We start from the raw sequence: 14,100 nt of genomic DNA on the forward strand, positions 1-14,100 counted from the left end.
AACAGCTTTTCTCACAATGATTTTCCAGCCAATCAGAACAGGCCAACTCTGCCATTACGCACTGATAACACTCTCTTTACTTATGGAATCATAAAAAGGAGCAATGCATCGTACTTACTTTCCTCAGGCATGTCTTGTTGGTGATCCTCTGGCTGCTGGGAGACTCCCATTTTTGACAAGATGAGAGTGGCACCATCTCGTACCTTCAAGAAAAAACCATAAGGAGAAGCTGATCAGAGTGACAGAAATACATTTGACTTCTATGACATTTCCACCCTGCTCTGTAGCACAGAAATATTTATTCACCATCCCTGTTTTGCTTGCTGCTTTGCATTATTAAGTTGTATAATTTAGATGTACACACTGAATTTTCATGCATGAGTCTTAGTCCTGCATATCATACTTTGGAGCAGGGGATACTCCAAACACTTAATCCTGTGTGTGCATGTGGCTGTGGGTGCCTTTGAAGTGAATTAGATGCACCCATCAGAGCATCCAATTGTAGCTACTTGCTATTGAATGTTTTTTCTCCCATCAGCTAACTCAATATTCAAGCCGTCAGAGTCATCACATCCTGGAAACTGAGACTCGCTAAAGAGGTTACTGGAAGCTCGCCTTGTCTGAAGCAAAACTGACCACCTTGTGTTCTGACAGTATACAAAGCTGACTTTTATCCTGAGCAAAGAATATATCCAAAGAGGCTGCAGCTTGTTCTAACAGATGAAGCACTTCAATAATCACCTAGTTGCAGCAATTGTCAATAGAATTTTGCAATCTTTAAGGCTTTCAGACTGGGCTTTAGAAGGCAACTGAAAGAAATAACTCACATATTTGATTGGAAAAGGGATGTACATTGCTTCAGCCAAACAACTTTTTAAAGAAATCTGTGTGGAACTGGAAAGTAATCAACAAATATTAACTGTTCCAAATGCTTCCTTACATTATAGTGCATCAGGGTATTGATGCGTTTCCACCTGCCATCTCTTTGGGATGTTAAATCCAAGTCTGAGAGTATTTGTGCAGTAGAACCTGGACGCCATTCTGAGGAGCAATTATATAAAAAGAAAACCACATTTTATTGATGTACAATTAACCAATATCCACCAGAAATGAGCTTCCATTTAGCAAAGCACTGAAGCATTGCAGAACTCTTAACATCTACTCCCCCTCCAAAAAATTAGTCTTGCTTTCAAAAGAAAAACAAGAACATCTCTCTCTCTCCTGAACAAATCTGAAAAATGAGAAGGCAACTAGTTGTAGTAATTTCCAAAAAACACATCAGTGCTTTGGTAAAAATAGCTAAAACAGTTACTCGTGATGTAAGCAAAAGTAAAAAGCTTATTTGAGGCCCCAGATTTTCCACTTGTCACACACAATTAACAAGTCTTTTAAAAACACAATCCCTAACGTTAACCAGTTAACATGCCTTTGTTTTTTTTAAACAAGTGAGATAATTGATAGACTATTACATTTGTTGACTATTACATTTGTAGACTATTACATTTGATAGACTATTACATTTTTTATAAACCAAATATTGTATATTCAAGGAAAGTTAATACAGTATTAATGTCATAAAATTATCAGAACATCCTATCTAAATTAGTCCATCTTGATACTGATGTATTTAAATGCTATTAATCAAACAACAAAAAAGACACTTACCAAGAACTACACTGTCTGGCTTTGGCCACTGTGAATAAGGCAGGTTTCGGTACACTTGGTCTATGATCTTCTCCTTCACTTGAGAAATAGTATCACAGTTGAGCACTTTTACTGGTACAGACTCTGTGCCTTCATCTTGTACAATCACATTTACAGTCTGAAAAGTGGGAAATTTCATGGTTATTAATAATAGACAAGAAAAAGCAATGCTGGCATTTACTTGAGAGTGATTTTTCTTTTGTACCTGAAAATTAAAATATAAACAGGCCCTACAGTTCCTTGAGTGTTCTCATTACCATAACACATCAAATGTTTTTGATGGAAATTTGGGTCATGTATAGGAATCTCCATTGGTAACTAGTCAATGAGCCATTTCAGACTCCTGACTATTTTTTCCTTTTATAAGAATACAGAAAAGGGCCTTCAATGGGCCCTTTGATATATTTTGGTGCCACTGGTATTGGATCTTGGGGACTTATTAAAGGCAGGTTTTAAACAGAGAAAAGTAGCCATAGTAGCTGGATGAGCTACCATCTGTGTCTGCTTTGATAAGTCAATTAACAAGGTACTGTAACTGCTGAGTGTCAGTCCAGTTCTTATTGCTCTGTCAAGAGAACAGAGAAAGCAGTCCTCAGGACAGTTAGTGATACTTGATTCTGGTTCCAGAGGCATTTTTCTTCATATTGACAAAGGTAATCAATATGATAAAATCCTCAGATTTCCATCTCCTCTTTAAGTGAATGCATTTCACACACACACACAGACACTCTCTCTCTCTCTCTCTCTCTCTCTCTCCAGGTAGTATACTCAAAATGCAGAATCAGTATATAGCCAATAGGAAAACATCTCACTATCAGTAGTCACTGATAGAAGGATTGCCTTTGCATATTGACAAGTGAGATAGCATTTGCACATACTTGATTTAACTTAGTATGGAAGATTAATGTTGGTAATTAACTTTCCCAGTAATTATGATTCCTGTAATTAAGGCTGTTCAGATATTCATACCAAGGACAGTGAAATCATACAGTTCTAATATTATCCTATGACAAAAAGAAAATACTGTGCTAAATTTACTTTTATCTACTCCTAACACATTCCTTATTAGATATCTGGGGCTAAGCAACACAGATTTGGGGTGGGGAGAACTTTCTATCGAGAGGGTCTTTTTTCCTTTTTTAAAAAGCCAAAACTCTCGGGTCCCCTGAACTAAAAGGTTGGAGCTATGAAACATTTGCTGAAGTCAGGACATGGATTATAGCAAATAGTGGATAAAAGATTTCCACTCATTCAAATGCTTAAGGTAAAATAAAAAGCACAAGCTAGAAAATAATTTCTAAGCATCTTTTTTGATCCCTCTCTCCAGATAAAAATGGGCAATGCCTGCTATGTGTCAGGCTTTCTTATTTATCTTTTATTAAATGTATTCCTCCCCTTTTCTCTTAAAGCTCTCTAGAAATGAACAGATATACACGGTTACTATTTGTTGTAATAAACTGTGTGAAAAATGCCTACAAACTCTTTACTCTTCCCACAGTCCTCCATTTTTTCCAAAATACATTAAATGTGCTTTAAACCAGCACTTTCTAAGAGTTTTAAAAATTACATTTCATCTGATGCCACAGATGTGCACAACTCACTGTCAAACAAAATGAAATGCTCCTAGCGATGTCAATAAACTCTGTGGAGGCCCACAACAGAGTGATTTTATAGACAAAGGATATGACAGCAGAGCTCTGTGAAGTCTAGTCCCAAAGTCTGTGTATATTTTTTATTCTTCATAAAGCAAGACAAATTTCTTACAAATGGGAGTCTATGGAGGCCGAATAATATCACAGGGAACAACACTGCCTAGAGTGCTACTGGGCCAGGTCCAGGTGAGTAAGCAGTTCCAGGTTGCAAAGATGTTATGTTCCGCTATTCACTGGACAGCAGATAGAAGTGACAGAAAGACCTGAAAAAAGTACGGAGGCTGATGCGGAATCAATTAAGGGCAATAGCTTTTTTTTTAGTAGGATTCTATCTAATAGCTAGAGATTTACCTATCTATCTATCGATCCATCTATTTATTTGATTTGTATACCGCCCTTCCAAAATGGCTCAGGGCGGTTCACAACTAAAACACACCACTAAAACAGTAAAGCGCTAAAACTAATTAAAAAACAATAGAACAATTAACAATTTAAAAACATTTTAAAACAACAATTGCCAGAGATGGGGAGGATCGTATCTCAGCAGGGAGCGCATTCCACAATCTATTCACCCTAGTAAAATGTTGAAATACCTAACCCTCTCGATTTGTCTAATATTTGCCTTTCAAAGTCTTCTGAGCCGGTGGCCACCACAACTTTATGTGGTTGGGAATGATGATTCTTTCTGAAATATCCTGCGATCATTTTCTGTAATACAGACTTCCCACTGAAAAATATTACTTAATATTTTACCGAACCTACTAAAATGGTAAGTGCCCTATACCTATTTATCTGTTTGTTATTGCATTTTTACACTGTCTAATAAAATTTTTCTCTAGGTGATTTATGAAAAACAGTTAATGAATTTGCAATCCACGTCCAGATGACCTAATAGACTCCCACACAGTCTTGTTCACTCTTTTGGCTTAACCCAAAGGACCAAATTTACCATCCAATAACCAACTCTGATAAATGAGGTGACCATGTGGTTGGCTCTTCCATGTGAAAGGTTCCTCTCTGAGTTCTATAAAGATCTGGATGCCTGCTATGAGTTACTAGACACCCCTCACCCCATTGTCATTATAGAGATAAAACAAAAATGCCTTTCAAAGTCTTTCTATTCAGCATCTGCTAAAGATTCTTAAAGGAAACTAATACAGAGAATCATGTGATCATTGTCTGACCATCACTAACCAGTTTGCCAATGACTTGGCATGTTAAAGCAAGGCACAAGTGAAGTGAGAGGGAAAAGGAAATATTAGTGCTCAGAAGTAGGACCAGTAAACTTTGCCTTTACATCCTGTGACTTCAATGTAAATCATGGAATAAAACTGGTTTTAAATGATATTATGTTAAAATGACAATCCTTGGATTGGATCCCGCAGAAAAGCAGGTTGCTTACCTGTAACAAGTGATCTTTTTGGTAATCCATGTACACTCACAACCTGGGTTCTGCACTTGTGCAGTAAGCCTCATGGAAGAATTCAAAGCACCATGAGGCCTTCTTTGGCTCTGCCGAATCGCACACATGGCATGTTAATTTCAGCAGAAAAGTGCCTTTCTCCTCAGTTCCTGATCGGCCACTGTGACAAGCGAAGAATGTGCATTGATGGAGTGAGGTAAGTCACTGTTACCCCTTCCTGCAGGGAAGGATGGATGGGTGTTGAGAGTGAAATGGATCACCAAAAAGATCACCTTACAGGTAAAGCTTCAATTTAGATGATGTGGAAGAGGTGGATGATGTGTAGCGATGCATTGGACTTGACAGTCCTAGCAATATTGAAGCCATTGATGTTGAAGGGCCTGGATAATTTGGCATTGGAGTCGGCGGAGTAAGTGTGGTCTTGTAGAGAGCCGCGCACAATTGCAGTTCCTGGCTTTTCTTGGTTTGCCTTCAGAAGGCCAAACATATTTTACAAGTGTTCACATTGTTCACTTTGCACAAACAAATTAAACATTCATGTTTCTCTTAAGAAAGCATAGTACAGCCACATAAGGTACACTTTAAAAAAGGTTTTCCTATTGTCAATCAGAGAGACTGATGGGGCAAGAGAAAAGGAGAAAACTGTGAATGGACTCTAGCTGAGAACAGAAGTCACAGAAGAAGATAAAACCTGAGGGAAATCCAAAAAGTAAGCCAAGAAAAACAATCCAAAGTCAAGCTGAAGATCCAACAATGAAATACCGAAGGAACAGCGAATCCTTCCTAATGTAAGCAGTGCAGTGGACGAGAAGGAACTGAGGAGAAAGGTGCTCTCCCACCAAAATTAATGGTTGTGCCACACGTGTGATTAGGCAGAGCCAGAGCACCTTATGGAGCTTTGAATTCTTCTGCAAGGTTTACTGTGCAGGCCAGAACCCAGGTTGTGAGGGAACATGAATCAACTCAAAGATCAGGTAGGTATTCTAGCATTTTTGCATATTCCCAAAGTTTACATATCTCTACTATCCATAGTTTTGGTAAATCTACTAACTGGGAAATGGGAGGATGTATTTAATTACTGAACTATTATGGAAGCTCTGAAAAAAATTCTTTACCAGTTGCGAATATTCGACATCATCTCCCAACAAACCGGTATCGTTCAGTGTATATTTGGCTTTCATTTGCACAGCATCCACAGGGCCTTTCTCCACCTGATGTTTGATAGCCTTGAACAATTTAAAAAGAGGTTCTCCAGCATTGTCCTGCAAAATTTGTGATCGAGAGAAGTGTCAATATTCTAAATGATTACATTTCAACAGAAAAACAGTGTGAAATAATAGTTGCATTTGAGATCTTACCTTCAAGTACTGATATAGACAGATGGACATCCAATTAGAAAGCATTCTTTCCACAACAGTTTCTGATCTAAAAGAAAAGAGCACACTTGAAATGTTAACCCTTGTGTGTGTTGAATTACGCATGTAGGAAATGTAGCCTGCATATGTATGAACTTGTCCTGCTCACCCAACACATACAATGTTGATACAAAATGGGTAATGGCACCACTATGATCATGTTCAGTGATGCAACTGTATATAAAATATACCAGCAATGTGGCAAGGGGTGGCTATTCTCCTGTCATTTGCTATTATAACATCTTGGAAGTCTCAGAACTTTTACAAGATGCTTAGGGATTGCAAGCATCATCTTCTTTTCAATCATTACACCATCATGAGGATCCACTTGGACTTGGGGTTTATCCTAACACAGTTGGTAAACAGGTCCTGATTTAAACAAAAGGTATTTCCATCTCACTATCGGTATCAATAGACATGTATCTGCTTTCAGTGTTTTGACGGAGTAGAGGCTCTTACTGAAAGCTACATTACCACACTCTGAAGACAACAGAATAGTCAACACTGCAACCAGAACACTATAGTGCTTTTTAGAGTAAGATCACAGCCAGACTGTAAACATCAGAAACACTTACTTAGCCAGAAAGTGAAGATGGTTGGACAGAAAATCAGTTAAAAATTTAAAAGTGTTCAACACAGCCATTTTAATCAAAGAAGCTCTATACAACTTTTTAAAGTTAAAAGTTCAACAATTATATTTCTAAAAAGTGAATAGTTTGTCTTCTATTAAAAAATGTGGCTGTTCTTCTGAATCTTAATATATACAAGCAAATCATCACAGTGTCTTGACCTCTGCATATTAATCACATTTTAATATTTGGAGTAAAGGGATAAGCAAGGGCAATCCATCTCTGCTAAAAATAATGGACGTTCTGCCATTTATTTCAGTCAAAAGGAATCTTTCCTACCTTCTTAGCATCAGCTTAGGATTTTTGGCCACAACATACTGCTCCATTAGCTCCAAGAATAACGTCCTCATGATGTCAGTATAGTATTCTAGTTTCCCATGTAAAGCCACGGTCAAGAGAGATGCAAAATACACTTTTGCACGGGCAGAAAATTCCCTTTGGTTTTCCAGTGTGTGAATAAACTAAAACAAAAACAAAAGACATTGGTGAGTAACAACCATAGCAGACTTACGTTTTTATTGTTCATTTCTAAATGAACAATAAGACACACAATCAGGGAAAAATACAATCCAGCCGAACTGAGTACAAGTTGGTTTTCGGCCAAACTACATGAGGTCTACATGAGGTCTACATAAGTATCCCATTCAACAATCTTCTTTTGTTTTTAACACACTTCCGTATTGGGCATGGAGCTCGTATTTAAATATAAGCTCCATGCCCAATCAGACAGAAATTGCTATTTAATTTTTTTTAGATTCATGAATGTAAGCAAATAATGAGCAAAATCTTAAAATATCTATTTAAAACAATTTATTCCAATGGCTGGTACAGAAATCAAATCTGACATGGATCTGGTGGCAGTATTTCTACTCACTGCCACATTAGTCTTCTACAGACGCAATGATGGCATTAGGTATCATTATACTGATGATATTAATTACATCACCCCAATATCCTTTACACAAGATACTCAAGACACATAACCCAGACAATAGAACAGCAATAAATTGTTATTGGTGTAAATATATCAGGCAAAAATGATTTTGAGAAACACAAAAGGTGACCTTTCATTTTCTACTCACATTAATGAGAAATGATTTACTATTGAGCAGATTGGAGAATTGATTCAATGCCTGTTCAACAGTTGGCCGCCTTGCTTCAGGAATGTCTAGTTTCCCAGTGATCATTACATCTTTTTCTCCATCTTTGGATGGCAGAAAAAAGACTCGGTCTGTGTAAGTTTTGTAGTCCAGCACAGGAATCCCGGCTTCATTGATGTCATTTGTCTGATCTTCCATTTCTATCATTAAATCTGCAACAGGCAAAGGGTTTTTTGGGTTTTTTTAGTGTCTTGGTAGAAAATGTGCTATTAATTCAATTTTCACACATTGAAGCAAACAAAGGATTTCAGTGTTTGCGTGCAGCCTTCAACTTTCTTTTCCTTATCTTGGGCATATAGCAGAATTCTAACTTTAAAGAAAAGCTCATTTTCCCAACTTGACAAGCCTACTTCCTTTTCCAAAGGAGTTGTATGCAGGAATAATCCTGATGAAATCTCTGATTCTGAGCACAACTGTAAGCAACTAGCTAGAGTCCCTTGCGTACCTGATATGCTTAGATTCCAGTCTTAGATACAAAATATTTGGAGCAAAAATAAACCTCTGCCCTTAATGGCACAGCATAAGGAAGTACTATGGCACAACTGATATATGTGAGCACTGCTTCCAGTCTTGAATTTAAAATTAGTTGACAGTTTGTTATGATTATCCGCTCACCCCAGTCCTATTGTTCTTGTTTTGCGAACAGGAAACTGCACTGAAAAAACTGCCATTCTACAAGTCCGTGGTAAAGACAAGACGTTAACCAGAATTCGCCAGGTTGGACTGTTTCATCCACAGGACCAAACTGGCTCTTTCTTATCTACCAAAATAATCAGTTTTGATGGGTGGTGTGTACATGGGAAGGCAATTTTTGCTGAAACCTCCCAGAGACAGAAGCTGGGGTGGTGCATGAATGAATGAATGGATGAATGAATGAATGATACAGTGGGGGCAAAGATTGGAATAATTGCTCTGCTTTTCAAAACCTCTCCCTACCTTGTTACTTCCAACCAGAATTGCCTTTGAGCCCTGACAAAAAAAGTTCAGAATGCTCCCTCAACCAGGGGTGTAGCAAGATTGGAGTGGGCCCAGATATAAGATTTTAAAATGAGCCACTCTCACTGAAGTTCAGCTCATGAAGTAAATAAATCTTAAATGAGACTGAATAGTGGTAACAAAAAGCACAGTAAAAAAATTAAAATTTTATACACACACACACACCCCTATGTGGCACAATAGAACATCATCCTAAGGTTTTTTTTTAAAGGTTTTGTAAATTGTGGATGATGCAGATCATTTAATGGTACTAGAGAAGGACATGCTCTTCTGGTAGCTCCAGTTCTTAATACTCACATCCATTTCGGAGGATGAATACAACTGAAGGAAGCCTGGGCGAGTGCGCGGCTGGGGGAGTCAGTCACATGACTTGCCTTTGGGGGGCCCCCCCAAGGCAGTGGGCACCCAGATAACTCTCCCCTTGCCCTATTATAGTTACGCCCCTGCCCTCCACCCAACCCAAGCATTATGTCATGTCCTGTCTCCTTGGCTCTCTTAAAGTCAGTGACTGCTTTTGCGGAGGAAGAAAGTAAGCACTGGAAACACATCAGCCCTTCCACAGCAGTCCTGGTGCAGCTTTCAAAAAGGAAAGTAGGGGAAATGGAGGCCAGGCCCATAAGCATCTGCAGTGGGGGGTGGGGGTAAGGAGAAGAGGGAGTGTTTGTTCTACCCTTGAATTCTGAATTTACTACAAAAAACAATTGTTTTGATGCATAGAAATTAAGGAACTCTAGTGCTCCACACAGCTGGTAATCTGTTTTGCTTTACAGTAAGATATGTATATGACTAACTGATAAAGCTTTGATACAGAGACTTGTTTCCTAAAAAGAGACTGTAAGTAATTCAGTGAGTTTTGACCATCTTAATAGGTCCATCACCCCTGCAGGGATGAACTGTGGCTGTGAAACCAACTTTAGCCAGGTAGTGGTCCATCCATGACAATGGAGAAACCACTGGATCCCCCATCCACGGAATACCTGCCTGATCAGAACAAAAGAGCAAATCGAGTGTGTGGTTGGTAACATGAGTTGGTTCAGAAACTAATTGGGATAGGCTTATAGTTGTTATGGCTGGTATGAATTCCTGAGCTGCACCAGACAAGCCAGCCCCAAGGCGCATACTGAAGTCCCCCAACACCAAAAGTCTGTGAGACTCCAACACCAACTCCGCAACCAGCTCTGTCAGCTCAGTTAAGGAGTCAGCTGGGCAGCAGGGTATATGGTACACCAATAGAATCCCCAATCTATGCTTCATTCCCAGCCTCAAAAAACACACTCAGTATAAATCAACTGTCTCGCAGGGGCCCTGGTAAGGAGATAGTATTCTTATGGACCACAACCACTCCACCCCCCTGCCCACTTCCCCTAGCCTGCTCCATAACAGAGTAGCCTAGTGGGAGAACCTGGGCCCACAATGGACCACTTGCCTTTTCCAACCAGGTCTCAATTATACATGGCAGGTCAGCTCCCTCATCCATGATCAAATCATGGACAATTTTGGTCTTATTCTGAACTGACCTAGCATTGCAGAGGAGCAAGGCTAGACTTTGTGGGTAGATGAAGCTGCTCCCCGAGACCTGACAGGGCAGCTGGAAGTGGAAACAGTGACTAAATTACTGATTTCCCTTCTCCTGTAATGGCCAGCTGCTCTGCCAGCGCCAGAGAACAGAATTCTTCTATTCCCCACCACTATACTAATAGCTGCCCCAGAACCGCTGGATGCATCCCCAGGGCCATCCCTCTCAAGAGAGTCCAAGCACAGACCTGCAAAGAGGCCTGACACAACCCAATAAAAATGGAGAACCAGAAAACTAGCCCAAACCTCCAGCCCCATCCCAATATAACCTCTCCCAGACCTCAGTCCCACCCTGAGGCCAGCCCTCTTTGGTGGCTGGATTTGGTGGCCACCTAGAGGCGGATCGACGGTTGTGCCTCACATGTGCCTTCTTGGTATTTATGTTTCCAAGAACTCAGCAGCTCCTCCTCTCACAAGAAGCTCTCATGCCAAGTGACAGGTGGTGAGTGTCAGGCAATCTTGGAAGGCAGCCAGCTTGAACAAGACGATAGGCCAGGCAGGCAGTCAGGCTGCCCTTTGTCTGGGCTGGAAGATGGAGCTGGAGCTTCCAGAAACAGAGGGGGTCAGCTGAGTCCAAGCAAGGCAGGGGAGCCGACAGAGTTCAAGCCCACTTGCCTGGCACCTCCCTGCTCTCCTCCAACACTTGTTGCTGGTGTCTCCTTTATGTTTCTTATTAGTTTGTGAGTTCTTTGGGGACAGGGAACCATCTTGTTTGTTATTTTTCTGTGTAAACTGCTTTGAGAACTTTTCTTGAAAAGCTATATTTGTTGTTTGTGCAGTGGATTTTTAAAATTCTGTGTATTTGCATAGTTCACATTTAGCAGACTCACAGTTATTACCTTGAACTTATTTGCTTTTGAGTGTTCAGCCTTATTATTATTATTATTTTACATTTATATCCCACTCTTCTTCCAAGGAGCCCAGCTACATGCTTGAGTTTCTCTTTCACAACAACCCTGTGAAGTAGGTTAGGCTGAGAGAGAAGTGACTGGCCCAGAGTCACCCAGCTAGTTTCATGGCTGAATGGGGATTTGAACTCGGGTCTCCCCGGTCCTAGTCCAGCATTCTAACCACTACACCACGCTGGCTCTCTATTCTATTAAAACTCTTGAGCATTTCATTCAAGTTATTACTCATGATACTTTTGTTTACACCTTGTCTCATTTGAGTACTACCCCATCTTCTTTGCACTTCATGCTAGATTGTGACAGAATATAGATGCGATGGATGAAATGCTGGAAATTGCAATGGATAAGCAATCCATTCCTAGCAACCTTAGGCAACAAATACTAGCTTCCACATAGTGGGTTCAGGTTGAATCAAAGTGGTTTTGAATTTACTCTGTATAGTATAGGTAGAGATTGCTAGGTATATTTCCAGTTGTGCTACTGTATTATGTTTACTCAGTTGTTTTCTTTTGTTCAACCTGTACTGGGCTTTTTGCTGGTCTGTGACTGTATCAATGAAGATTGATTGATAAGACATATAGACATAATTGCTTCAGTTCCCCTCAGAGAAAACTTCTTTGAGGGACTTAGTGGCCCATGTGGTTGACTTCAGTGTTGCTACACGGGACAATCTTTGAAGTAGTTTCAACAACAAATATTTATACATCACCTTTCAACATAAGCAGTTTCAAAAGCGGTTTCCATAGAGAAATAATAAATAACTACATAAGATGGATCCCTGTCCCTAAAGGGCTCACAATCTAAAAAGAAAGATAAGATAGACACCAGCAACGGTCACTGGAAGTACTGTTCTGGGAGTGGACAGGGCCAGTTACTCTCCCCCTGCTAAATAAAGAGAATCACCACATTAAAAAGGTACCTCTTTGCCCTGTTAGCTGGGGTTCACAAGCTGCAGCTCATGCAGAATGCTGTGGCCTGCCTCTTTAGAGGGGAGCCACATATGGTGAGTATGACTAATGGCTTTGCACACCTGCACTGCCTGCCTGTATGCTTCTTGGCCCAGTTCAAAGTGCTGGGGATAACATTTAAAAAGCTAATTGATGTAGGTTCTGCATACCTTAAAGAGCCTTAAGAACTGCAAGGGAGGCCCTGCTCCACATCTGGACCTTGAGGATTGTAAGGGCATGGCTTTTTCCAAGTGCCATAGTCACCTTACAGACCTACATTAGGCCCCATCACAGAGGATAAAAAAGCTTCTTCTTCTCGGAAGCCTGCAGGCTGATCTGGGCTGTTTTTAACTTCTGCAATGTTATTGCTGGAATTTTTAGCTCACTTTCTTATTACAGTTTATTGTATTTATTTTTACTGTTACTCATTTCAGAGTCCATGTGGATGGCCGAGAATGCAGCATGTGGAAATAAAACAAACAATTTTCTGATCTGTGGCCATGTAACAGTCTTAATCAAGAATCTGAATTTCTGGATCAGCATTCAAAGGTGCACGTACCTTTGATGCACATGCATATTTTGTGCTTTAGCTAAATTGCATCATGGGATTTCTGCTCTAAGTTTCTTTGAACTTAGAGCAGAAGTACAACAAAATGTAAAGGCACTTAGGAAAGACTGTTATAGGATTTGATAAGAATACATAAAGACGGTTCACAAAGAAGTCCATATCTATGAAGAATGCAGATGTGGCAAGAATATATAATGCTCAGCTATAAAAGAATAATACAAAGTTCCTAGTTTCTTCCATGGCTTGTTCACAATAAGATTAGAGTAAAGCATAGTGTTAGTATGACTGCTAGAATTTTCTATACACGAGTGTCTCTTCAGGACTATAATATCTGACCTACTTTCTATTTCTAGTACATTTTTGTTGGGAGCTATTGGCAATGCAAAATAATCAGTATCCAAAGATAGCATTGACCAAGAAGCATCTCCCTAAAACACCTCCAGAAAACTGAAAGAGGAATGTAAGAACAATTAGCATTTTTTCTGGTGTAAGAAGATAACCATGATTGGCTGTTCTAATAAGTCTGTTCCATTATCAAATTTTCTCTTTTTATTGGTTTAAAATATCAATAACAGCTAAAACTATGGATGAAGGAGCAACAATCAATAGCAAATAGAAAGCATAACTGTTCTATTGGCAGGATGAAAGAAGGTTAAACAGTTTTTCAGAAATAATGTACAACACTTTGGATTCATCCAAGAGCTTTTAAGCTCTTGACATAGGAGGCAATTACTTTGTCACCTTACAAAGCCATTTGATTTAAAGGACTCCTGGTTTCCTGACTGACTAGGATACCAAGTTAGTTAATCTAATGGCTGGTTTTGTCAGCAGTTTCTATTGACTGCATCATGTAACCGGTTCTCTTTATTCCAGCGGTGTCTCCTACAGACAGAGGGCAAGCTGTCACGTACTGGTAAGGATCACTACTTTGTGGTAGGTGGAAGCCCCTACCAGCATGCAAGCCAAGCAACAGAGCAAACTCAAACTGCAAAATTGTGGTGAATGTGCAGAAGTGGATCAAAGCAGGAAATGCAAGCCAACAGGCAGAACTGGGGCTGAGGGAAGAAATTAGACTAGAGCTGACAAGTGTCCACAAATTTCTAAGAGCAGAAAGTGCTGCATT

At 39.7% G+C, this 14,100-nt stretch overlaps 1 protein-coding gene across 7 annotated transcripts in view; it reads right to left on the reverse strand.

Annotated features, from left to right (window-relative positions):
• PLXNB2 (plexin B2) overlaps positions 1–14,100 on the reverse strand; it is a 467,944-nt gene that overhangs the window by 16,799 nt on the left and 437,045 nt on the right. For all 7 annotated transcript variants that reach the window (XM_053253237.1, XM_053253239.1, XM_053253232.1 and 4 more), the window contains 7 exons: positions 7,906–8,135; positions 7,103–7,284; positions 6,138–6,204; positions 5,895–6,041; positions 1,666–1,822; positions 941–1,041; positions 119–203 (listed from right to left, as the gene is read on the reverse strand). In XM_053253237.1, the coding sequence (XP_053109212.1) occupies positions 119–203; positions 941–1,041; positions 1,666–1,822; positions 5,895–6,041; positions 6,138–6,204; positions 7,103–7,284; positions 7,906–8,135 (969 nt within the window). The remainder of the gene's footprint in view (positions 1–118; positions 204–940; positions 1,042–1,665; positions 1,823–5,894; positions 6,042–6,137; positions 6,205–7,102; positions 7,285–7,905; positions 8,136–14,100) is intronic.

The sequence above is a fragment of the Hemicordylus capensis genome, chromosome 5 (genome assembly GCF_027244095.1).
Source record: "Hemicordylus capensis ecotype Gifberg chromosome 5, rHemCap1.1.pri, whole genome shotgun sequence".
Lineage (NCBI taxonomy): Eukaryota > Metazoa > Chordata > Lepidosauria > Squamata > Cordylidae > Hemicordylus > Hemicordylus capensis.